General features: G+C 45.7%; 1 protein-coding gene across 1 annotated transcript in view; it reads right to left on the bottom strand.

Moving 5' to 3' along the window:
* The window catches only part of STT3B (STT3 oligosaccharyltransferase complex catalytic subunit B), a 488,477-nt gene that overhangs the window by 379,827 nt on the left and 84,457 nt on the right, over positions 1-24,193 (bottom strand). Inside the window, exon 2 of the mRNA XM_086942109.1 lies at positions 20,105-20,213. Coding sequence (XP_086798235.1) covers positions 20,105-20,213 — 109 coding nt within the window. The remainder of the gene's footprint in view (positions 1-20,104; positions 20,214-24,193) is intronic.

Genomic DNA, 24,193 nt, shown 5'->3' on the forward strand with positions numbered 1-24,193 from the left:
GTCCTCTTCTTCAGAGATCTGGCACAACCCCAATTCCACGCCCAACATTGCTACTGCAATATCTGAAGGATACAAGATTAGCCCCAATAAAGGCATCAATACGCCTGGCTGAGGGATCACAATCATATATAAGGAATCCATCCAATGCACAACAACAAATTACAGGATTACTTCAACCATGGAACACCTAAACTTCGGACTTCAGACGACCATCAGGGGGCTTTCCCCTACCGTCCTCCATGGCCACGTCCAGCCTTCTGAAACTACATCACAGACTTCATTGCGTTCCAGCCCCTTGCAATGGACATAAACTACATTTTCCTCAGCGACCTAAACTTCCATTTAGACTATCAGAATGACAAACGCTTTCAACCTCCATGGCAGCATTAACATACGACTCCCCCAATTCGCCCATGACACCACGCAGGCCACATTCTAGAACCCATCTTTCCCTCCAGTGACTGCATCAGGTACAGACACACAACGGAACTCACCTGGTCCGACTACTCCTTTGTCCAGTTCAAAATCACCAGCTCATGGACCTCCGCCCACAGTCTGCCCAACGTCCCCCAACACAGCTGGAGCAGTCTCTCAAAAGACACAAGGATCAACACCACCCACCTTATCTCCTCCAAAAACCTATACCAGAAAGTCAAACTTTAACAAGTGGATCCCACAACTGCGCCGCTCCCATTGACAACACACACAGATGGTCCACCAAGTAGGCTAGCTGGTACACCGAAGACCTTAGAACCGATACTGTAAACAACTGGACAGGAGATGGCGCTCAAGAAGGGACACGGCTGACAAGACTGCCTTCAAGACAACCCTCGACCTCTACCACAATTGAGAGAATTGAAGAAAAAGCCTTTGCCTAACATATCAAACGAAGCTCCAACAGCACGCAAAATACTCTTCAACACACCAGCAACAAACACTACCCCCTCACAGGAATTCTGTGACAACCTTGCAAACTTCTTCCCCCATCTTCGCCAACATCACAGAAATTTCAAACCCCATCCCATGGCCACAGACTTCTTCAAGAAACAACTCCTCCACTACCACCCAAGACATCCAACTAAATGAATGGAGCAGCTCATGCCACAGGACACTGCCTCCATCATGTACTCGGTCCAATCAGGGGCTCAACCGACCCATGCCCTCACCACATCTTTAACCTACACGAAGCCAAAAATAGCCACATGCTCACCACCTTGTTCAACACCTCAATTGCCAGAGCTACTTTCCCTGAGGATTAGAAACAAGCAGAAGTCAAAACAGTACTAAAGAAACCAGCTGCAGACCCCAGCGAACAACAACTACAGACTAATTCTCTCAGCTCCTGTTCTCAGTCAAAGTATTAAAAAAGACCATCAACCAACAACTGTCCTCACATCTGGAATGGAATCTCTTACTAGACTCCTCTAAATATGGATTCACCAGCAACCACAGCACAGAGACTGCCCACATTACGGCTATCAACAAAATACAAGCACTACTCAGCTCAAGAGGACTGCGGCTCTGATCCTCCTAGACCTCTTGGCAACCTTCGATATGGCTCCTACCACACACTCCTCTCAAGGCTGCACAACATAGGCATCCAAGGAGCCACTCTCAAATAGATCACCTCTTTCCTCAAAAGGAAAATGCAAAAAGTCCACCCTCCCACCCCCATTCAACTTCGAACCCAAGGAAATCTGTGGAGTGCCTGAAGGATCCTCACTCAGCCCTACCCTCTTCAAAACCTATGTGGCACCTCTGGCCAGCACAGCTAAAGCCCATGGACTCAACACCAAAGCCTACGCCGACAACACACAACTCATCCTCTCACACTCCAAAGACACTGCCAAGACCAGCTTCCGGAACTGCATGACAGACATCACCAACTGGATGAAGGACAACTGCCTGAAAATCAACTGACAAAACAGAGTTACATTTTCTGATACAAAAGCTCATGGGATGCATCCTGGAGGTCCTCGGAACTCATACATACTCCTCCCCTTACTGACCACGCTGGGAACCTAGGCCTCATTCTGGACGGAACTGGTCAACTTAGTCTCCTCCTCATTACCCCCTACCACCGGGAACTCCACTGACTCCCTCTACAGAAAGGATTTCAGTTCAAGCTCCTGATCCAGGCATACAAGTCCCTTCAGAACTGCAGATCCACCTACTCTAACCACTGCCTTAACTCCCATCATCCCACCAGCCACCTCCGCTCTGCATCCCTTTCTCTAGTGCTCACCCCTGCATCTGCAACTTCTGCAAGTTGCAGATGCAGAGGTTTCTCCTTCTCCTATCTAGCAGCAAAGACATGGAACGAGCTACCCTTTCATCTACGGGACTCCCAATCTCTTTCAGAGTTCCGAATGTCCCAGAAGACCTGGCTATTCAGATAATCAACTGGACCGTGTCAGTGCTTGGATACCCTCACAGGTGACAAGAAGCTAACTACAGATCTACCGATTGATTGAATGAATGAATGTTACTAGGGAGGCCACTGCACACCCTGAAGCCCAAATGCTTGGTAGTGGCCCCTGTCACTTCTAGGGGCATCACCAAACTTCAGAAGAATGTTCAAAGAGTCCTCGTAAGGCATTATGAGTTGCTTTTTCAAGGAGAGGTGAATAATAAATGATTTCTATTTTGGGCGTCCTGGTGCCCGCCTGGGACATCAAAATCTTTTTTTTCTTTTTTGCTTAGGGCCATGGAGAGAGCATAGAGGGCCTCTGCAGCCCTACGCTTGCACTCATTCTGGGTGCAAGGGGATCCAGTATTGTGCTTAGTTTCCCTGCCCGCAAGAGCATAACCAGGGAAATAAATATGTGCTCCCACCCAGTGGCAGAATTTTTGCAGCTCCCTCCGGTTGGGAGCATACAAGTTTCTCCTGCCTGTGCTCTTGTGGGCAGAGAAACTGTCCAGTGGGTGGGATCCCTAGGACAAAACAGAGGAGCCTGCACCGGAAGATGGGGTCCCCAGGGCTTATGTAGGCTCGGGCAGGAATGTTGCATGCTCTCCTTCCCTTTTATTTTAAAATCGACCCTGGGGCCTTAAAGAGGCTTGGTGAAGGGACAAACACCCCCTCCCCTTGACTAAATATCAGGCCAAGGGGGTTGGGTTTCAGGGTCCTCAGAGGGGCTCAGGGAGTGGGGCCATGTGCACACCCCTCCAATAATCATAATTCGGGGTTTAAATAAAAAATATAAATTTTTGATCCTGATAACTCGTTCTATTACTCGTTGATATTACTTACCTATCGATATCAAATCGTTGGTCTAGCAATAGGAGAGTTGTTTTTTTGTCAAAACTGCTTCCTTTACAGTTTTCTGTTTTCTCTTATGTACACTATTAGACTCTTTGGTTATCATAACACATGAACTGGGGTTTACTTTCAATAGAAGGCTGATTATTTCTGGTTCTCTTTGACCTATCTCCTGTCTTTGGGTATCACGATTTTGATTGGTGTAGGCACTACTTGGTTTGCCTCCGTCTTGAAATCTTGCTCTTATCACGCAACTGTGCTTCACTAGACACAAAAGACATTTGGTGTCTTGTCAGTGTCGGTTCACTGTTTGACCTTTACCTTGACTTCAGGGTCAAACACTTTCTAATTGGTCTTTTCAGCCACTTGCCGATGGGTTTTTTCTCTCTTGACTTGCTTTGGCACAATAGGTATACATATTTGGAGCAATGTTGTTGTACTTCATTCGTGTATTGTTATTGTCTTGACTATATGTATTATGATGTTCTAGCCCTGAAGAAGTCCGTGGTTTATACCACCAAAGACAAAACACGTGTTGGCGGCTAGATTGTTTTAAGAAGAACAACATCGCAATAAAAGAAGACATGAAGATCATCTATTTTGTGATTTATTTGAAGAACCTTATTGACTCTTGCCATTAGCTCAGGATATATCCTGCTTTTGAATGATATGTGGTTTTGTTTTTGCATTACCCATTTGGTTGATGGTGGATGGCCATCACCTTATCCTTGGAGTTCTACACACTGATCTTAGATTTTGTCACAACCCAGCGCAACCATCACTCAGCCATCCTTCGTTTATTGTACACATATAGGTTGAAACAGAGGAAGGGCTGTATTTGAAGAGGGTGCAGATGGGACTTGGTCGAATTTATAGAGAAGCCTGTTGCGTGAAGCAAGGACACCACCACTTGCATGTGAGCAAAACATTTGCCCAGCTCCTGATAAGCCAATTGAGGAGGAGGGAACAAGATGGATTCCCTCCCTGCTGAGATGTGCTGCCACCACTGTCAGACAGTTTGTGGACATCCTTGGGGCTGTGAGGACTCCAAAGGTGGGTACTTTTAACTGGAATGATCTTCACCTGCCAAAACGCAAAGGTACATCCGTTGGGCAGTAAGGATTGAAAGATGGAAGCTGGCAATCTTGAGATCAAGTATGGTCATGAAATCCCCTTGCAGAAGAAGGGGGATGACATTTTGAAGAGTTGTCATTCGGATAGGTTCTGATATGATGTCGCAGTTGAGGGGCCTCAGATGGAGGATAGGCCGGAGGAAGTATACAAGTATGCCCAGGTACGGCTTCTAATGTACCTTATCACAAAAGTGCATACACCTCTTCTAGAAGAAGAGAGTTTGCAGCCAGGTTTGTGTGACCATGGTGGGATGTTGAGATGTGAAATGCAGTTTGAGGCAGTAGCCGTGTTATAAGACAGCTATCTGTCCAACATGATGATCTGCCAACAGTGGAGGAAAATGCAGTTCTCTATCAACAGGTGTTATGAGCTCGGGGGTGGGGTGTGGGACAAGTCAAGGTTGGGCAGAGGCAGGACTCTTGTTGGAGCCTTCTTTGCCACTACTCATTGTTTTAAGATTTCCTACCGTATTCTTGGCTGTGGGTTGGTGCTTCTTTAAGCACACCTATGCGAGTTCCTTAGTCTTCTACCACTGTGCCCAATCATATCTAGATAGGAAAAGGACCAGATTCGCTATGTGCCACCACTGGGTAGCTGCTCTCACCGCCACCCTCTTGCCCACAAAATCTATATTTTCACTCCCAAAATTCAAAGAAAAGCATCACCAGTGACTTATACACAGTGTGGAACACTAGGGAATCTGGTGGAACCTGTATACTAATGTACACTAGGTCACTGTGTGACAGTTTAAGATTCTTTTCCACCCTGGTTTTGACTGGCTTTTTGAAGTTCTCGGAGGCAGACTTTAACATCCCGCTAAATATAGGGAGGAAGTGAACCAAGCCATCTCACTGTGTCTCCGTAAGGAATTCATCCTCCTCTTCGGTTATGTGCATGTTCACTTAATGCCGATTAACCTCATGGTATGCAGCTGTATCATCAGGGAGTGACGCTCGGACAAGACTGATCTAGGTACGGGTCATCTGAGCGGTCCACACTGTAATGTTCGTCTAGTGCAGGTGTCCTCAATCAGTAAAACATAGCTCATTGAAACTTTCAGAGTAGCACACAGCCTTAATGTCATTTTATTTTTTTAAAGCACAGGGCCACATTTGTCTTAAAATTAAGGGAAGGCTGTGTTTATTTTACATTATTTACTTCAGGCTGCAGATAGCAAGGCCTGATAATGAGCAGTGCGGGAGTCAGATTTATGACGCATAGCACAGAGATCAAGAACTGAAGCACTAAGGTATTTAACTCTTAACTAAGTCCTAGTCCACTCAATATTGGAGAATGGGAACAAATTCTGTTTCTGAATGCTGTTAAATGATAGAAAATTAAAATGAAGTTACCTCAATGATCAAGTTAACTTCATGTTAATTTTCTCCCACACATTTACAAACAGCAGAACTCTTGCTTCCAGTAGCCAGTAACTACACACTTTGCCATAATAATGACAGTCCTCTTTATTAAATGGGAGACATTTAAAGGGAAGACAAATATTTCTGTGAAACACTAAGTCAATGTTTTTCTTCACTTTCAATTAAGCCAATTACATCTTAATGTTTTTATGAAGCATGATTCTTCACTTTAAATTCCTCCAATTTAAACAAATGGCTGCATTCTTTCTTTTATTATAAATATGGCACCTTGTCTACAGGCCACTGGGAGCAAGGTGCCTGGTATTTGAAAATGTGTTCCTTGGAAATAGGATTACATTTAAATGATGAATATGGAATCCATTTAAACAAACGATTCAGTTTATTTTTTTCCAATTTCAAACAGTGGCCTTTATACACAACAGGCATTATCCTCCAGTGGCTGGTAGAAACTGCCACATTTAGAACTGAAAACCATAGCCAATATTTTAAGTGGGAGAAATGTAAAGTGCATAAATATGTTCCATGTTATGAACATTTTTGCAGTATGTTTTCTCCCATTTTAAAAAATGGTTATAGATTTGTATTATACATGGGTTGCCATAATACATAGAGAGGCGCTGAAAGTTACAGTGATTGATGGAAATGTGCATATTTAAAATTGAGCTGACACCCCACCCTTTCTAGCTGACATGGCCACTTTAGGCTTAAATAAGATTAATTCTGGACCCACACACTCAGCCGGGCAATCGCTGGATATTATACTTTCCACATCATCACATATTGTTGTTGATTCTGCCTCCCCATTGATGCGACAAGGAAGAATAAGGGAACCCTACTCACAGAGGAACCAGGGCAAATAGTTTATCAGAAAAACAATGGTTCCTGTGGTTTAATAATTATACGATGCAGAGTCAGTACATAGCATATTAGCAATTAGTGAAAGTAGAGGGTTTGGAGGAGGATGTCAAGGGGAGAAAAAAGGAACAGTATACCAGGCTTTTTATCATCAAAGTTTTTGTATTTCAAAACAATAGTTGCATTAATATACTTTTGTTATTCCAAGATTGCCCTGTGCACAGAGGACGCTACTCCACAAGGATTAGGTTAACAAACCTTTTATTAGCGAACAGCAGCTTTTCCAACAGATAGTTCAAGGACGCCCTGACGCGTTTCGAGGCAACATGCCTCTTCCTCATAGGGCAAAGCTGTGAGTGCGTGGCTGCGCATTGTGAACTTTTTTAATGTCCCATTCTGCATGCCGCTCCCACCTATTGTACACATAGTATTTTAAGAACAAAGTGCAAGGTGTCCTAAGTGTTTTTGTGAGAACCAAGGAATAGGTGTGTAACAGTGAGTACATATATACAGTGGTTTCTGTTGGGGTTATATACAGGAGGAAGGAAAATGACCAAGAGCAATGATACAGGCAATGATTGTACAGTGACTATCTATAATCATAGGCACTGTTCTTGCGGTTCAATTCCTATGGCGTCCACGGCGTTTCGACCCGTGGGGTTAGGGGTCTTGTCAGGACTTATCATTGGGGGACATCTCAATCATGAATAGTAGGTCGTCGCAACCCATGCGTGATAAGTAACTAAAATTGACACAGTGAGCCCAGCCGGGTACACTGTAGTGCAATTGCTAGCGACTATAGCTTTCCAATGATGTGCAGAATGGCGGTCGATCCAGTCATAATCTGTCTGTCTGCAGGACGGTGCCTGTTAGAACGGACATCAGCGCTGGATCCTCCAAACCCTCTACTTTCACTAATTGCTATTATGCTATGTACTGCATTGCATAATTATTAGACCACAGGAACAATTATTTCCCATTGATGTGGTCAGATCATTTTATGATTCCTTTTAGGATCAACAGCAGCATTAGACCCCTAACGGTTGGTCACCCTTTGAATGGCCTTCAAAGGCGTTGGCACAGAGTCTCAACCAAATCTTAAGTAAAATATACGTACCCCCTGTTTTTAATGAGCATATGGATGGCACCATGAAACTTAGGGTTTTCAATGATACCATGAGTGATGTGGTAGGCTGGCACCCATGACACATCAACCCAGTAACTCCAGGGAAAAAAGTGAAGAATGGCACACTGATGACCTACGCAGTGAAAAATTTAGATGCAGACACCTAGAAAAATCCTGGCATAAATTCCAGTTAGAAACACAAAAATTTAAATTCAAACTGGCCCTCACTACCTACCATAAGAATTTTAAAAAGGCACGTAAAGACCATATTATAACTAAACCTAATCAGGCAGGTAATTCGTCAAAGGAGCTCTATAAAATCCTTAACTCCTTTACCAATTACACAGTATGCACACAGCTGGTCACCCCCTCTCTGGGTCTGTGTGATAAAATAGCCACACACTTCGACGATAAATTCAACCTGATTTATAAACAATTTCCTCAAAACGTTTGCCAGGTGCTACCTACTAAATCGGAATCAGTACCGCTAGTAGACTCAGGTGAAGGTCTGGAACAGTTTAAGGATACTGAGTTCTCGCAAGTAGAAGCCATGCTAAAAAAGGTGAAATCCGGATCTCTTTTGGATAGTATGCCCACCTACAAATCTGCTCTCCTTGCCCCTCTCCTATACGCCCCCATTGCTGAGATCTTGAACACATCGTTAAGTGAAGGCAGTGTGCAGTAGAGTGGAAGGTTGCCCAAGTGCTACCTATCAAGAGGAAAGATCAGGTGCCTGCCGAAGTGCTCTCTATTTATCGTCCCATTTCGCTCCTTCCGCTTATGGGGAAAATGGCAGGGCGCCATGTTAACACGCAATTAATGGACTATTTTGAAACCAATGGCATCCTTGATCCTTCACAGTCTGGGTTTAGATCCAACTATTCTACTGAGAGAATGCTCATTGGGGTAACGTTATATATTAAAATTGCCTTGGATCCAACAAGACCAACATCACTCCTTTGTTATAATCCAACAGCAGCCTTTGACACGGTCTCTCATCAGAAACTGATATTTCCACTGAGAAAGGCTGATCTGCAAGGGCTAGCTCTCGATTGGCTTGTTAGCTTATTAGATCAGCGTACGCAAACCATCAATCTGGGCCCTTTTCGATCTCACACTGTGAAGCTTAGCAAGGGGGTGCCACAGGGCTCTTGTTTGAGCCTGACCTTGTTTAACATCGATGTGGCCCCCCCCTTGCTAAAGTCATCCGAAAGTATAGCTTTACGTCATTCTCCTACGCTAACTATACACAATTACTCCTATCCTTTAATAAGGACATGGCGTTAGTCAACCAGCATTTTGCAAAGGCCATGTCCGCCATAGCAGATTGGATGACGGAACACTATTTGCAGCTAAATGTGGCCAAATCAGAAATCTTTCTCTTTGGTGCTGCACTAACTTCCTGGTCCCCTCAGTGGTGGCCTAAAGCGTTGGGAACTGCTCCCTCTCCAACCACGGTGGCAAAAAATCTAGGGGTCCGGCTGGATGTACTGTTATCGATGAAGGATCAAATCATGACCACTGCCGGGACCTATTATCATACCTTGAGCCTTTTGCGCTGAGCGTTTGGGGCTGCCCCTCTCGGTACGTAGAACCCTAATTCAGGCGTTGATTATAGGTTGCCTGGACTATTGTAATGCTTTATTGGCATCTCTTAGCAGACTGCAGATTGTCCAGAATGTGGCAGCACGCATAGCTCTCAATAAATCACCCCGCACCTCCCCTGGGCCATTACTGAAATTCTTCATTGGCTTCCTATCCGCCAGAGAATATAGTTTAAGCTCTGTTGCTCTGCTCACAGAGCTCTTTATGGCACCTGCTTGAGCTATATGGCGGATAAGCTTAAAGTGTATTGCCCGAACCAGTGTCTCAGATCAGAAGACAAAGGGTTGCTGGTGGTCCCTAGTTTTAAGAAAACACGATCTGGAGGCAAAACCGCTGACAAGCTGGCGCCAAAATATTGGATTTCTCTGCCAGAGGAGTTACGTAAATGCCCTAGTCTTGTTTTCTTTAAAACAAACTTTTGAAGACAGAATTATACAAGCCTTGTGGTATGGTAGTCTGTGCCTGTCTGACCCGTTCTTCTATGTTAGCATGGAGATACCCCTTCGGGGGCGAATCCTGCGCTCTATAAATTTCCTGCATACAAATACATACGGTGCCACATATGACCAAAGGTATTCCAGTTCTACAACTACATAAAACATAGGCACTCAGTCACCCATACACAATTATCCCATTCATATGCACACATGTTCATACATCCTTAACGACCACACTTACATTGACACATGGCAGTCCTGTCATAGGGCCCCTAGTCAAAGTATTTTGTTCAAACCATAGTATCCGGCTCTATGGACATTTGGCTTACAGACAATGGAGTGGAGTATGAGGGTGTCTGGTAAGAATGTGCAAGTTGCGTAGCCTTCAGAAGCTAATGATGATTTTTACTGATCAGAATTAGTTCTCACTACAGAAAAGGTTGCAGACCCCTGATCTAGTGGCTTGCTGGAGGGGATATATGGCCAGTAGAGACTGACAAGAGCCTGAGTAATGAAACCCCTTTAAAGACTCTGGCAGCGGTAATAGTGGGGGAGTAGATGGCTGTGGTGGTATGATGGAGCTGTGGGGGAAGAGGGACAGGATTGGTGGTTTTGTCTGTGTTTCTAAGATAGAAGAAGGCATGCATGGAGGGTCTTCCCCAAAAGTAAGTTTCCTCTTTTAAGAGATAGACTCAGACTGTTGCTGGAGCCTGTGGAGACAGCCTGAGAGCAATCTTGACGAAGAGGAGTTCAATGAAGAGGCAATGTTGCCTAGTGTCCTCTTTAAAGGATTGCGTCCTTCCTGCTCCGTGGTACCACAATGAGTTTTCAGAGTAGATATTGGGGCATCCGTGCCGAAGCAGGTTTTAGACCACAATTCCTAGGAGGCTCAAAGTTGGGCAGGATATGCCACTTGACAGTGGATAACAGGCTGGATCTGAATGAAATAAAGATTATTGTAATGTAAAGTGAACACAGTTACATTATAAAGAAACAATGGATAATGCAGAATAGGATCAGTAACTTGAAAAAGATCTAGAGATTTTTTTTTCACAGAAGTCTGCAAAAATAAACTTAATTATGTGTTTAAAAATACAATATTTTTCAGAATTTTTTACATTTTTCATTATTTCTTTCGTTAAGTATTGTTGTCATTTCCACCGTTCTATGACACATTAAATCAGGTAAATCATTGGCTTTTTCACCACTAGTCCAAGTCATAATTCAATCATAAGAATGTTTTCTAAAACCACTCCAAATAAATGTATGGCACTTGTTGAAGCAGTTTAACTCTTAATATATAGTATTATATCCCATTGTGCCATAATACCATAAATGTACAAGCACCTCTACATCAATATTTAGCACTTGTAGCTCCCCAGTATCCAGCATCTACGGGCCATCTCTCTATTCCTCCCCTTACATTGCGTGGGGCAGAGCATTACAAAATATCTCAAAAGTTTAGTTACCCTTATGCACTACTTAAAAATGCCAGGCTATCTGATAAAATCTTTATTGCCAATAGCTCTCAAAACGTTGTAATATTCTCTTATATACTGGCTAACCCTTGCTGCCCAAAGAAAGGTCTGAAAAACAGTAACACAAAATTTTCACTTTTACAACTGGATGTGTCTCATTCGTTTAGATTTTCTCAAAGCCTGTGCATTGTAGGTTTTAAGTTGAATGCTGTTTACAAGCTTTGCATTTCTAGCATCTAGTAAAGCTAGATTTGGGTAACAAACATGTTTTCTTAGGTTAAAAATTCAAGTCACTCCTTAATTGGTCCCTCATTAACTTGGATCTTTCGAATTTTACACTAGGTCTGCTTTGCTTGCGAGCTATAGTATGGTATTTTCCTATTAAATGCCAATGCTTACGAATAAGGTGTCCTATTGCTGCTTAGACCCAGTTGTGGCTAGGAGTTCTGATTTTATAATCTCCAAACAGAGTAACAATTATGAATTTACTGTAAAACCAGCAGTTAAGGCTGAAATATTGTGTTCTAGTATAAAGAAATGTGAGTGAGGCACACTGGTAATTGCACTACAGTATTATGAAAAAACCGCTAGAAATTAATATTTGGCAATTATACAAAATACAATGAAACGAAATAAAATAAAATTACTATGATGATCTGATGGAAAGGATTCATATTTTTCATAGAACCACACCACCCACAGGCACCAGTTTTTTTCAAAGTATAAAAAGACTTATCTAATCCACCAGACTAACGTATAGTTTCATCCCAGGCCAGCCTCTTTGAAATAACACAGGCCATCTTTTATTTGCGTATGTGAAGCCTTCCAACATATATTAAAGACATCACGGATTTATTAAATGGAATACTTGAAAATGCACTGGAGAATGGTTACTTGGTGAAGGCCTTGGGTGTACCATCTTTATACATTTACTTACTACACAATGATGGCTTGAAATCAAACATTTTTAGTGATCTAACCTTTAACTGTACAGACATAATTTTATCATTTTACATATGACAAACCTGTGCTTGACTTTAAATATGTTTCTATTTAACAATCAATATTTTTTGGGTAAATAAAAAAGGGAACAGCAACTGACACCTATTTCACCCCCAGCTATGCTGATCCGCTCACAGGATGGTGGAAGTAGGTGTTCAACTGACCTACTAATGTACAGTGGGACAGACGTTATTTATTAACCCATCTTTAATATGGAAGAGAACTAAAAAAAAGCCACAAACTTTGTATCTATGTTAGACATTCGCTCACTCATTTTAAGCTTTACTAGCACCATGAGCCATACAGAAATTGAGTATTTGGCCATCAGAATCTATGTTAAAAAGAAGAAATTGGAAACACCACTACTGAAAACCAACAGTGGATAGTAGCTTGCAACATGCAAGCTGCTTTGTGAATTTTTTTGACTAAGGTGAAACTAACAGCGATTAAGTGTTTCAAGAGACACAAGAAGATATAGTAAATATATTCAGGCCAGGGTGCTTCTAAGAAAGAGCATTAGAAACAGCATTGCAAAAGGTAGGAAAACAAAAGTAAGAGGACATTTTATCAGAAGAGACAAGGCAGGCCATAACTGAGGTAAACAGGTGCAGGAAGATCTAGTGTAACATTCAAAAAATCAACGTCAAATGGGGGTGGGGCTGATATGGAATTCTGAACTTAAGAAAACATGGTTGCTTAGTGAACCTAGCTTTACTAGATGCAAGAAATGCAAACCATGCACACAGGGAACAAACTTCAAAAGTTAAAATACTAATATTGAGGAAACAAATAAAGAAGGCCAAAGTACTATTGTAAAAGCGATTATGTGGTATATGTCTTATATACCCCTTCACTGCACACTCAGCAATATACCAGCTCCGCAGTCACCTGGCGTTGTAGCAAACCCGGGGCACACTCGGTGCCACTGTGGTGGGCCCGATGATGAAGCATGCCACCGACTAGGTCGGTGGGCGAGGGCTTTATAAGGAAAACATTGCTTTTTTCCTTATTTATTATTGCTTGACGTACTTGAGTCATCTATAACTTCCTTCCCCCCCCCCATAAACTAGCTAGTCCACATTGATTTATATATATATAATTGGGGATACGGGCTAGCTTACCTAGTCCTCTCTCTCTCGTTGATCTGTATAATATGTCTTGCAATGTCACAAACTTTGTGTGTAGGACACTTTTGCTAGTATCTAATGCAAATGCTACTTACCAGTATGCATCTGTTCTTGGCATGTAGGGCTGCTGACATTGATATCTGTGCATAGTCCGCCACCTAGTGTTGGGTCTGGATGATTGCACATTGTTGTCCTGGAAGAGTCTTCGAAGTATCACGAGATAGGTGGCTCCTCCCCTGGACTACAGTGCGCATGGGCATCGCCTCCATCCCCAGATTGTTTTTAGCCATAGGCAGAGATGGAGTGAAGAAGTGAGTGATGACCATGCTATGAGCATATGTTTGTATATGAATACATACTGCAGCTGCTACAGGCGCCGGGGAGGAGGGTGGGCGATATGAATGTCAGCAGCCCTACATGCCAAGAACAGATGCATACTGGTAAGTAGCATTTGCAGTTCGAGGCATGTGGGCTGCTGAATTCATATCTGTGCATAGAATACATAGCAGTCCCTCCATTAGCGGCGGCCGCCCGTGCCAGCTGCAGCAGTCTGAAAAAGCGTTTTTAGAACAGCCTGACCAACAGCTGCCTGTTGTTTTGAGTGCACGTCTACACAGTAGTGCTTAGTGAAAGTATGAGTGGTAGACCATGTGGCTGCTCTACAGATGTCTTCTAAGGGAATGTTACCTAAGAATGCCATAGAGGCCCCCAACTTCCTAGTGGAGTGGGCCCTCGGTGGTATAGTGAGAGTGCGCTTTGCTTTAGCGTAGCAGATCTGAATGCACTTTACTATCCATCTAGCTATTCCTGCTTTGGAGATTGCATTTCCCTTGTGTTGAGTGGCAAAAGCAACAAAAAGTTGTTTGGTTTTGCGGAAATCTTTTGTCCTGTCCACATAATACATCAAGGCCCTCTTCACATCAAGAGTGTGGAGCATCCGCTCCGCCAGCGTCTCTGGGTTTTGGAAGAACACCGGCAATTCAATAGTTTGGTTTATGTGAAACTGTGAGACCACTTTGGGCAAGAATTTAGGGTTAGTGCGGAGCACCACCCTGTTGGCATGTACCTGGAAGAAAGGTTCTTGGATGGTGAGCGCCTGCAGTTCGCTAACCCTCCGTAGCGATGTGATTGCTACTAAGAAAGCCACCTTCCAGGTCAGAAACTGCAGTTCGCAAGAGTGTAGTGGCTCAAAGGGGGGACCCATCAGCCTTGTAAGAACCACATTGAGGTTCCATTCCGGAGCTGGTGGAGTCCTTGGTGGAATGACTCTTTTGAGTCCTTCCAGAAAAGCCTTGATAGCAGGGACCTTAAAGAGTGACAGGTGTTGCCTATTTTGGAGGTATGCTGCCATAGCCGACAGGTGAATGCGGATGGAAGAGTAAGCAAGATTACACCGATACAGGTGAAAGAGGTAGCATATGATGTTTTGAATGGAAGCGTCTAGCGGGTCAATGCTGTGCTCCACGCAGTAGACGACAAACCTCTTCCATTTAGCCGCATAACAAGCTCTAGTAGTGGGCTTTCTCGCCTCCCGAATGATGTCCATGCAGTCGGGAGGAAGATTGAGGTAGCCAAACTCTAGGACTTCAGGAGCCAGATCGCCAGGTTGAGCTGTTGCGGATCTGGGTGCTGAATGTCGCCATGGCTCTGCGTCAAAAGGCTGGGAGTGAGATGAAGCCTTTGATGCGGTACCACGGAGAGTTCCAGAAACGTGGTGTACCATGGTTGGCGAGCCCACGTTGGAGCAACCAGGATGAGCGTCATCGAGTGTTGCCTGAGCTTGCGTGCCACCAGCGGTATCAGAGGTGCTGGGGGAAAAGCGTACGCAAATCTGCCTGACCAGTTCATCCACATCGCATTGCCCTGTGATTGGGGGTGTGGGAACCTGGCGGCGAAGCTTTGGCATTTTGCGTTCTCCTTTGTGGCGAACAGGTCTATCTCTGGATGACCCCACCTTTGGAAGTACGGTTGGAGTACTGATGGATGTAACTCCCACTCGTGCATCTGATGGCTGTGTCTGCTGAGCAGATCCGCCATCTGGTTGTCCTTGCCTGGGAGATGTTCTGCCATGAGGAAGATGTTCCTCTGAATGGCCCACTTCCACATGCTCTGAGCCAGATGAGACAGCTGTGGAGAGTGTGTTCCCCCTTGCTTCTGGATGTAGTACATGGCCGTCATGTTGTCCGTCCGGATCAACACGACCTTGTTGCACAGATGTACTTTGAACGCCTTTAAGGCCATGAAGATTGCCATCAGTTCCAACACATTGATGTGCATCTTCCTTTGCTGAAGTGTCCATAGTCCCTGCACCGTGTAATGGAGTACATGCGCTCCCCATCCCTGGAGAGAGGCGTCCGTTGTCAGGATGATCTGTGGGACAGGCTCTTGGAATGGTCGGCCCTTGCAAAGGTTTTGTGGATTCCACCAATGCAGAGAGTTGTACGCCCGACCGCTCACCAACACTAGGTCTGTCAGTTGCCCATGAGCCTGAGTCCACTGACGTGCGAGGCACTCCTGAAGCGGACGCATATGTAGTCTCGCGTGCGGGACAATGGAGATGCAGGAGGCCATCATGCCTATCAACTGCATGAACACCCTCGCTGGAAGCGAGGCCTGGGGTCTGAACCGTTGGATCAGCGCCTGGATACCGGCGATTCTCACTGAACTCGGCTGCGCAGTGGCCGCCAGAGTGTTGATCGTCGCGCCCAGATACTGTCGCACGTGGGCGGGCTGGAGATGGGACTTTGGGTAGTTCAGAGAGAATCCCAGATCGTGCAGGAGGTGAATGGTGCGTGACACGTGGTCTACGCACTGCTGTTCCGTCTTTGCCTGAATAAGCCAGTCGTCTAGGTATGGAAAGACATGGACGTGCTGGCGACGGAGATGCGCTGCTACAGTCGCTAGGCATTTGGTGAAAACTCTTGGTGCCGTGGTGACCCCGAACGGCAGGACTCTGAACTGGTAATGCTGGTCTAAGATCTTGAATCTGAGATACTTTCTGTGTGAAGGATGCAGGGGAATATGGAAATAGGCATCCTTCAGATCCAGCGTTGCTAGGAAGTCCCCCCGTTGAAGCAGGGGAAGCACCTGCTGCAATGTGAGCATATGGAAGTGCTCTGAGTTGATGTACCAGTTCAGGGGCCTGAGGTCCAGGATCGGCCTGAGTGATCCGTCCTTTTTGGGGATTAGAAAATACAGGGAGTAAACCCCTGTTCCCCGTTCTTGCAATGGAACGAGCTCTATCGCCCCTTTTTGCAGCATGATCAGTACTTCTTGCTGCAACAAGGTCAAGTGCTCGTCGGACATAGCACGGCCTCTTGGCGGTATGTCCGGTGGAATGGACGTAAGTTCTAGACAGTACCCGTACTGGATAAGAGACCTCACCCACCTGTCCGTGGTGATGGACCTCCACGCCGGCAGGAACTGCTGTAGTCTCCCCCCGACAGGTGTTGTGTGATCGGGGGGAAGTGACAAGACGTCACTGCTTGTTGGAGGCGGTGGACCTGGAGGCATTGTTTCCACGTCCCCTGCCTTTGATATTATTGCCTCTGTAGCCACCCCTGCCCTTGTTGTTGTTATACGAGGACTGGGTGTTACCCTTGTAGTATTGCGTGGGCTGGGACGCCTGGCCTCTTGAGGTGCCTCTTGAATTGGAGCGGCGAAAGGAACCACCCCGAAACTGCTGACTTTGTAAAGCCCCCATAGACTTGGCAGTTTCGGTATCTTTCTTCATTTTTTCTAGGGAGGCATCCACCTCAGGGCCGAACAGATGGTCAGGATTCACCGTTTGACCCAGTAATGTGGTTTGTATGTCGGGTTTGAACCCAGAAATTCGAAGCCAGGCATGGCGTCTAAGTAACACGCTTGTATTGATAGCCCTGGAGGCAGTGTCTGCTACATCTAGGGCACATTTGATGGATGCATTAGTAATGAGTTTACCCTCCTGAATGAGCATCTCTCCCGCCTCCTTGTATTGGTCAGGCAAGTGTTGTAGGATGGCCTCTAATGTGTCATAATGGGCCCTATCATAACGTGCAAGCAGGGCTTGGGTGTTAGAGATCCTCCAGATGTTTGCTGCCTGTGCAGCAATGCGTTTGCCTGATGCCTCAAAGATTTTGGACTCTTTGTCTGGGGGAGGAGCATCACCAGTAGTCTGCGAATTCGCCCTCTTTCGAGCGTTGGACACCACCAGGGAGTCCAATGGCAAATGTCCCTTAATATACGTGGGATCCGTGGGCGCCGCCTTATACTTCCTGTCGATGCGAGGATTGACCACCCGCGCCCGGGTGGGCTCCTTGAATACCTCCTGTGCATGCTTCAGCACCCCTTTGAGCATAGGTAGCGTCTTGACTTGCTTTTCGGCTACCGAGAAGGTGTCGACTAAGAAGTCCGCATCCACAGGGTCTGAGTGCAGTTCGACGTCATGGTTCGCTGCAGCTCTCTCTATTAATGCATTAAACGCCGCCGAGTCCTCCGTCGGGGACGTCTTCGCGGCGAAAAGTTGAGTGTCCTGGCCTGACTGCAGGTCGTCCGTGTCGCCTCCTGCCGTCCAGGGCACCTGCTCCTCTTCCGGATCCGAGTACGCAGGATAGTTGTACTCGTCGTCCTCCTCGTCCACATCAGGCACTGGGGAATGGGCCGGCGAGCGTTCCATGGCTTGTGGAGACAGAGGTTCCATCAGAGCCGAAGAGTCCGCAGAGTACTTCTTGCTCTTAAGTGGAATCCTAAAAGGTTCCAATGGCGGCTCCGACGTAATCTTTCGTTTAAGGAGCGACAATTTTCCGGTGTTGGCGTCGATGGTCACCTCCCGACGTTCCTCCACCGCGAGCGGTTGGAGCCGAAGCTTCGACACCACCAAGGCAGCTTTCGGCGTCAATACTTCCTGAGAATGTCCGCCCTGCTTAGGCGCGAAGGCCTTCGGCGCTGACTTGGGAGGAAGGGTAAAACGGATGGGCGTTTGTTCCTTGGCAGGCTTCGGCGTGGGCCTAGGCACGACAGTGTCCTGGCTGGGAACCACAGTGGACTGTTGGATCCGCTTCAAGGATTCTCCCACCTTCTTTGTAAGGGATGCCGAGGGCTGAACCGTCTCGAGCGACTCTTCGTCTCCGAGAGCCCGGTCGCCGGCAGGCCTCTTCTTCGGTGCCGACGCCCCATGGCTTGTCGCACCGTCGGCGTGACGCTTCTTCGAAGCCGTCTTCGGGTCCGCGACCCCTTTCGGTGCAGACGCAGCCGCGTCGGAAGCCTTCACCTTCGGTGCCGACCCAGAGGACTTCGGTTCGGCCATTTTGGCGCGGCTCTTGTGGTCGGCCATCTTGGCGTGGCTCTTTGAGTCGGCCATTTTGGGTTTCGTGGAAGTTGACGCCTCCAGAACCTTCTTCACCAACGCCACTTTCGGTTTCGGTTTTGCATCCGAGGGAGCGGGACCAGTTGGCTTCACTTTCGGTTTCTTGCTAGAAATGTCCGTGACCGGGCCCGGAGGCGGGGACGTAGGACTTATAGTAAGATCTCGGGTAAGGCCCGAAGGCGATCCCTCGACCTGGGCCGTATGACGGGGGGAAACCCCGGAGTCCGGTTGGGGATGCTCTTCCTCTGAGCTATCTCCCATCGTGGCACAAATCAGTTCGTCGTCCCCTACCTCACCGGAGACTTCGTCGCAGGCCTCCTCGTCCGCGTCGTAGGTCTCTTCCTCGGACGCGGGGCCAGAGTCCGACTCTTGCACGTCGTCCCCCTCCTCGATCGATTCCTGAAAGATGTCATCAGGTGGGGGTGCCGAAGCCGACAACTGTGCCTGGAGTCGATTAGCCCGGCGAATCTTCAAAGTTTTCTTACTCCTAAACTTTGAACACGCCATGCAGGTGTCTTCACGGTGATCCGGTGACAAGCATGTGTTGCACACGGGGTGCACGTCGAGGTGCGAATATTTCGAGTGACACAGCGGACACTTCTTGAATGGAGTCCGCTCCATAGCAAATGCGGTAGTGTAGGCCCGTCCGCGTCGAAGCACGTGGAAGGGCAGTAGGAGATTGGAGCTGAGAGTCAGTAAGAGAACCCGAACGCAACTATACCGACGCCCAGCCTAAAGACCTTTTGGTCTCAAGTAAAATCGAACAACTATCGGTTCCGAAGGAGGGAACCGAAAACACATCCGAACCCTATGGCGGAAAAAAACAATCTGGGGATGGAGGCGATGCCCATGCGCACTGTAGTCCAGGGGAGGAGCCACCTATCTCGTGATACTTCGAAGACTCTTCCAGGACAACAATGTGCAATCATCCGGACCCAACACTAGGTGGCGGACTATGCACAGATATGAATTCAGCAGCCCACATGCCTCGAACATGGACTGTACAACATATGAGAGCTATTGGTAATAATGATACTACTTATCTGGCAGCCCAGTGTCTGAGATATTTTACGATAACATTATTCCATGCAACATAAGGGGGGGGCTGTAGAGGTGGCCCTGAGACTCTAAGTCACAATGCACGTAAATGTAGGATTTGTAACTTGCACATACACAAAATTATGCCAGAAATAGCCATGTGTTGTTTTTAATTTTTTGGGAGTTAACTTACCAAAATAGCTACCCAACTACGTAGGTACAATAGACCATTTTTAGACGGGATTGTTAAAACTAGTACTGCTATTTGAGACATAGCTGAATGCATTTTTGTTCTCACATTCGAACAAACTTACCGTTCCACCAACTATTCTTCCTAGAGGATACCATGCTCTCTCATCGAACCAATTTAAAAATTCATAAAACCCATGGGATGCCAGGTGGTGTGTTGATCTATAGTTAAACCTAGAAAAGAAACCAGAAGAAAACTTACTCAAACTTCTATACATTGAATTAAAACATTTGTTTGCAATCATAGAAGCAATAACATTCTTTTAGCTCTTATATATGTGCATAAATAGCTAACTATTTGAAAAGTTAGCAATATTCCTAAGCAATCTTCCCACAAGCCACTACAGGAAAACATTTTTAGAAAAGTATGGAGTGGATGACCAGCCTGTACTGGCAGCTCAATTACACAACAACATGCTGCCTGTCTAGACATATCTGATACCCTCCCCAAACCAACCATCCCCAGAAGGGAGTATGGTGGGTTTTATCCTCACTTCACCAATACTTTCTTTGAAACTATACGCTAAGAAATCCTAGTTTCCTTACACTCGCCATGCGAGATTGTTGCAGTTTTCAGCCTTTCGGCTCAACGGCGTCCAGGGATTCCTACCACCTCTGGGCATTTCTGGCAACTAGAGTGCCAAGGAAGTCCGGGGTGATGTGGGATGTGTGGCTTCAAGCATGTTCTCTCATCTAGAATGCCTAGTGAACATCAGACTACCCTGATAAACCGTATTGATTTATCAGTAACCCCAAATACAGAGTGGTAGAAATGACAGCTATGTCAAGAGTGGTTAGGTTTTCTTCATATCCATTTTTTGATTTAATAGATTTTACCATATGAACTGATGCATGATCAAATGAACGGATCGTACACAGGGCTCGAGAAATTCACTCGACCGCTCGCATTTGCGAGTGAGATTGATTAAGGACGAGCTATTTTTAGGTCCTACTCGCCCTTTCTGGCGAGTAGGAATACAAACTTGACACTTGACCTCTGCCTCTGAAAGCAGAGGAAATGTGACAAGAAAGCAAGATTTAAAGGCATCTTTATTGCTCACGAAGTAAATGAGCAATAAAAATGCTTTTAAATCTTGCTAACTTGTCACATTTGCTCAGTTTTCAGAGTTTGAGGTCAAGTTCATTTAAGTTAGGTCGAGGAGATTTTGTAGTTTACTAGACCTGCAGGTCTAGAGCATTTTATATGATTTGTCGAGCCCTGGTACACAGCAGTTTAGTTGCTAGCTCGGGGTATTGTGTTTTTGGACAACCAACTATCACTATAGATAGATCAGTCTTCAGTTTTTAAGCAGGGGAGGCGTGAACCATGATCAAACAGACACAAATTCTCCTTGCGCTGAATTCAAAATTTGGTCTATTCTCAAAAATACCTTTCTGGGTTCACTGAGGGCGTTCTCACCTCTTTGCCAAAGTAGTAGATAGAAACTGTAAACAGACCACCATGCAAAATCTGTTTTTTTTCTTTTTACAACTCTGCCCGTTTTTGAAGGCTGGAAAGGGGACAATTTTAGTGAAGCAAACCTTTTCTTGATGTAATCTTTAGGGGGTGGGGAAAACTTTTGCACTGCTTTTTAGACCCATTTATCCAAAAACTAATATTTTGGCTGTTTTCTTGATTGTTTGCTTTTGAAACCACAAACATTGGGTGCTGTTAGAATTCACAAAATGTGGGTGAGAGAAGAATGCCAATTTGGTCTGGATATACATTGCTTTGAAGGGAAAAAAATATTTGCACGCTTAAGCACAAACTTCCCCACATACATACTTTTTTTTTTTTTTTAAGTTGAGCATTGAGGCTTTCAGGAGATGGCCAAGTGCCTAAGGGGTTAAACTATGAAAATTAATACTAAGTTTTGCGCAAACCATGTTAGCAAAACTCAATTGGAATGGATGATTTGTCTTTCAAGAAATGGTTTTGCCAATTTTACAAAGCTTTGTAGGCAAAATATAAATTTTGGCCACTCCAAATTTCTATGGTACGTCTCTGTGGTGTATTGAACACACAGACTGCCTGGCTTCTTCTAACCCTCTACTCTTACTGAAAATCCACAAACTGCTTTCTAATCGAGAGCCTAACTCGATTATTCAAGCGGTATTATAACAGCACACTGACCGTAAGTCGCACGTCTCAGACTCTACGCACAATGGCATCACATGACCCAGTAGCTTTAGAAACACCATGCCCACAGCACCTACCTATCATATCATGGAATGTGAATGGGCTTCGTGATGAGCTCAAGCGAGGATTAGTCCTGCAATATCTAAAGCGTAAAGCACCGGCCATAGCTCTCATACAAGAGACCCATTTAACAGGAACGACAAGTAAAGCGCTCAACAGATGGGATTTAGATTAGTAGTACACTCAGAATTTACAACTGGCTCTCGAGGGGTGGGGATCCTCCTTAATAAACAACACTCGATCGTCATTAAAAATACCTACACAGACGGTCAAGGCAGATTTGCGGGGCTATCGTGTTAAATGAGAGGGTCGGGAGGTCAACGTAGTTTCGGTCTATATCCCCCAGCACTTCCGTAGCATTACCAACATTTGTGAATTTCTGCTCTGGCACTCGCAGGGCAACTTAATCATAGGAGGTGACTTCAATGCCACGTTTGATGACACCATGGATCGCACACCCCCTAGACAACAACATCAGGCCCGCAAGAACTTTGCAGATTTCCTGGACACAATGGGGTTGATAGATGCCTGGCGATTTCACTTCCCACAGGAGAGGCAATATACATTATTTTCCGGTGCCCATAATAGTCGCTCAAGATTAGATCATATACTGTCGCCAGTAGCCGAGATAGGGAGTTTCCTTGAAGTTATGCACCTACCGATAGGTATCGCGGACCATTCACCGATCCGCTTCACCTAAACGTGGCATACCACGGCACAGGGCTGCATATTCTCTATTTACCCAGGATATCTCAAGAACTTGGCGATCTCGAAGGGTCTCACTGATGCCACAACACACTTTTTTTTGCGAGAATTAACCCTCTGTCTCCTCGCCACTCGTCCTGTGGGAAGCCTATAAGACGGTGCTCCGAGGTCAAGCGATTTCCCTAATAGCACATCATAAAAAAAAAAAATCCAGATGGTGACAACCCTTGAGTGGGAGGTGGGTGACTTAGAAAGAGCCCTAGAACAAGATCCCAGAGATATAACGGCCCACCGGCTACTCCTCAAAAAGCAAGAGTATAAGATTACATATGGGAAAAAGCCAAAACACAACTCTCTGCCACACAACATACTGTATATGAAGTCGGCGATAAAGCAGGAAAACTCTTGGCCTGGCGCGACAAGCGAGAGAAGGCAGAAAGGTGGATTGCAGAGCTTGAGACCCCCACGGGGGAGGTTACCTCCAACACCCAAGACTTAGTAGACACCCTAGCACAACACTATGCACAAGTCTACACGTCCACGCTTACAATAACTGAAAAGGAGGCGGAGAACTTTCTCAGCGATATCAGACTCCCTAAACTTCTACAAGAAGATTCACAATCATTGGAGGACAAACTCTCCGTAGGAGAAATAGTATTAGCGATCAGTACAAAAAATTTGCAACTGTACTTACACCCTGGCTAGTGGCAATGTACGAGGCCAGTTTGGAAGCAGGGGAACTCCCCAGGGACCAGCGGACGGCGACAATAGTGGCCATCCATAAACATGGGAAACCTGCCCGAGAATGCACATCATACAGACCAATATAATATCTCTGATTAACGCTGAAGCCAAAATATTAGCCAAAACCCTGGCCACGAGATTAACACCAGACCTTGCTACATTAATACACCCAAACCAATTCGGGTTTATGCCGGGTAGAAGCACAGCTTTAAACATACTAAACAGGAAGACACAATTGTTTTGTTTTGTCCCTCGATGCACGCATGGCCTTCCATACAGTGGAATGGTCTTTCCTAGTTGCTGTCCTCACGAAGATGAGGTTTGGACCTAAATTTTGCCCATGGATGAGGCGGTTATATGCGACCCCCATTGCACACGGGGTAGCGAATGGACAATATTCAAAGGAGTTCCCGTTGCACCATGTAACAAGACATGGCTGCCCATTGTCACCACTCCCCTTTGCCCTCATATTATAGCCCCTGGCAGCATGGGTACGAAAAGACCC

The sequence above is a fragment of the Lissotriton vulgaris genome, chromosome 10 (assembly GCF_964263255.1).
Source record: "Lissotriton vulgaris chromosome 10, aLisVul1.2, whole genome shotgun sequence".
NCBI classification, from domain to species: Eukaryota; Metazoa; Chordata; class Amphibia; order Caudata; family Salamandridae; genus Lissotriton; species Lissotriton vulgaris.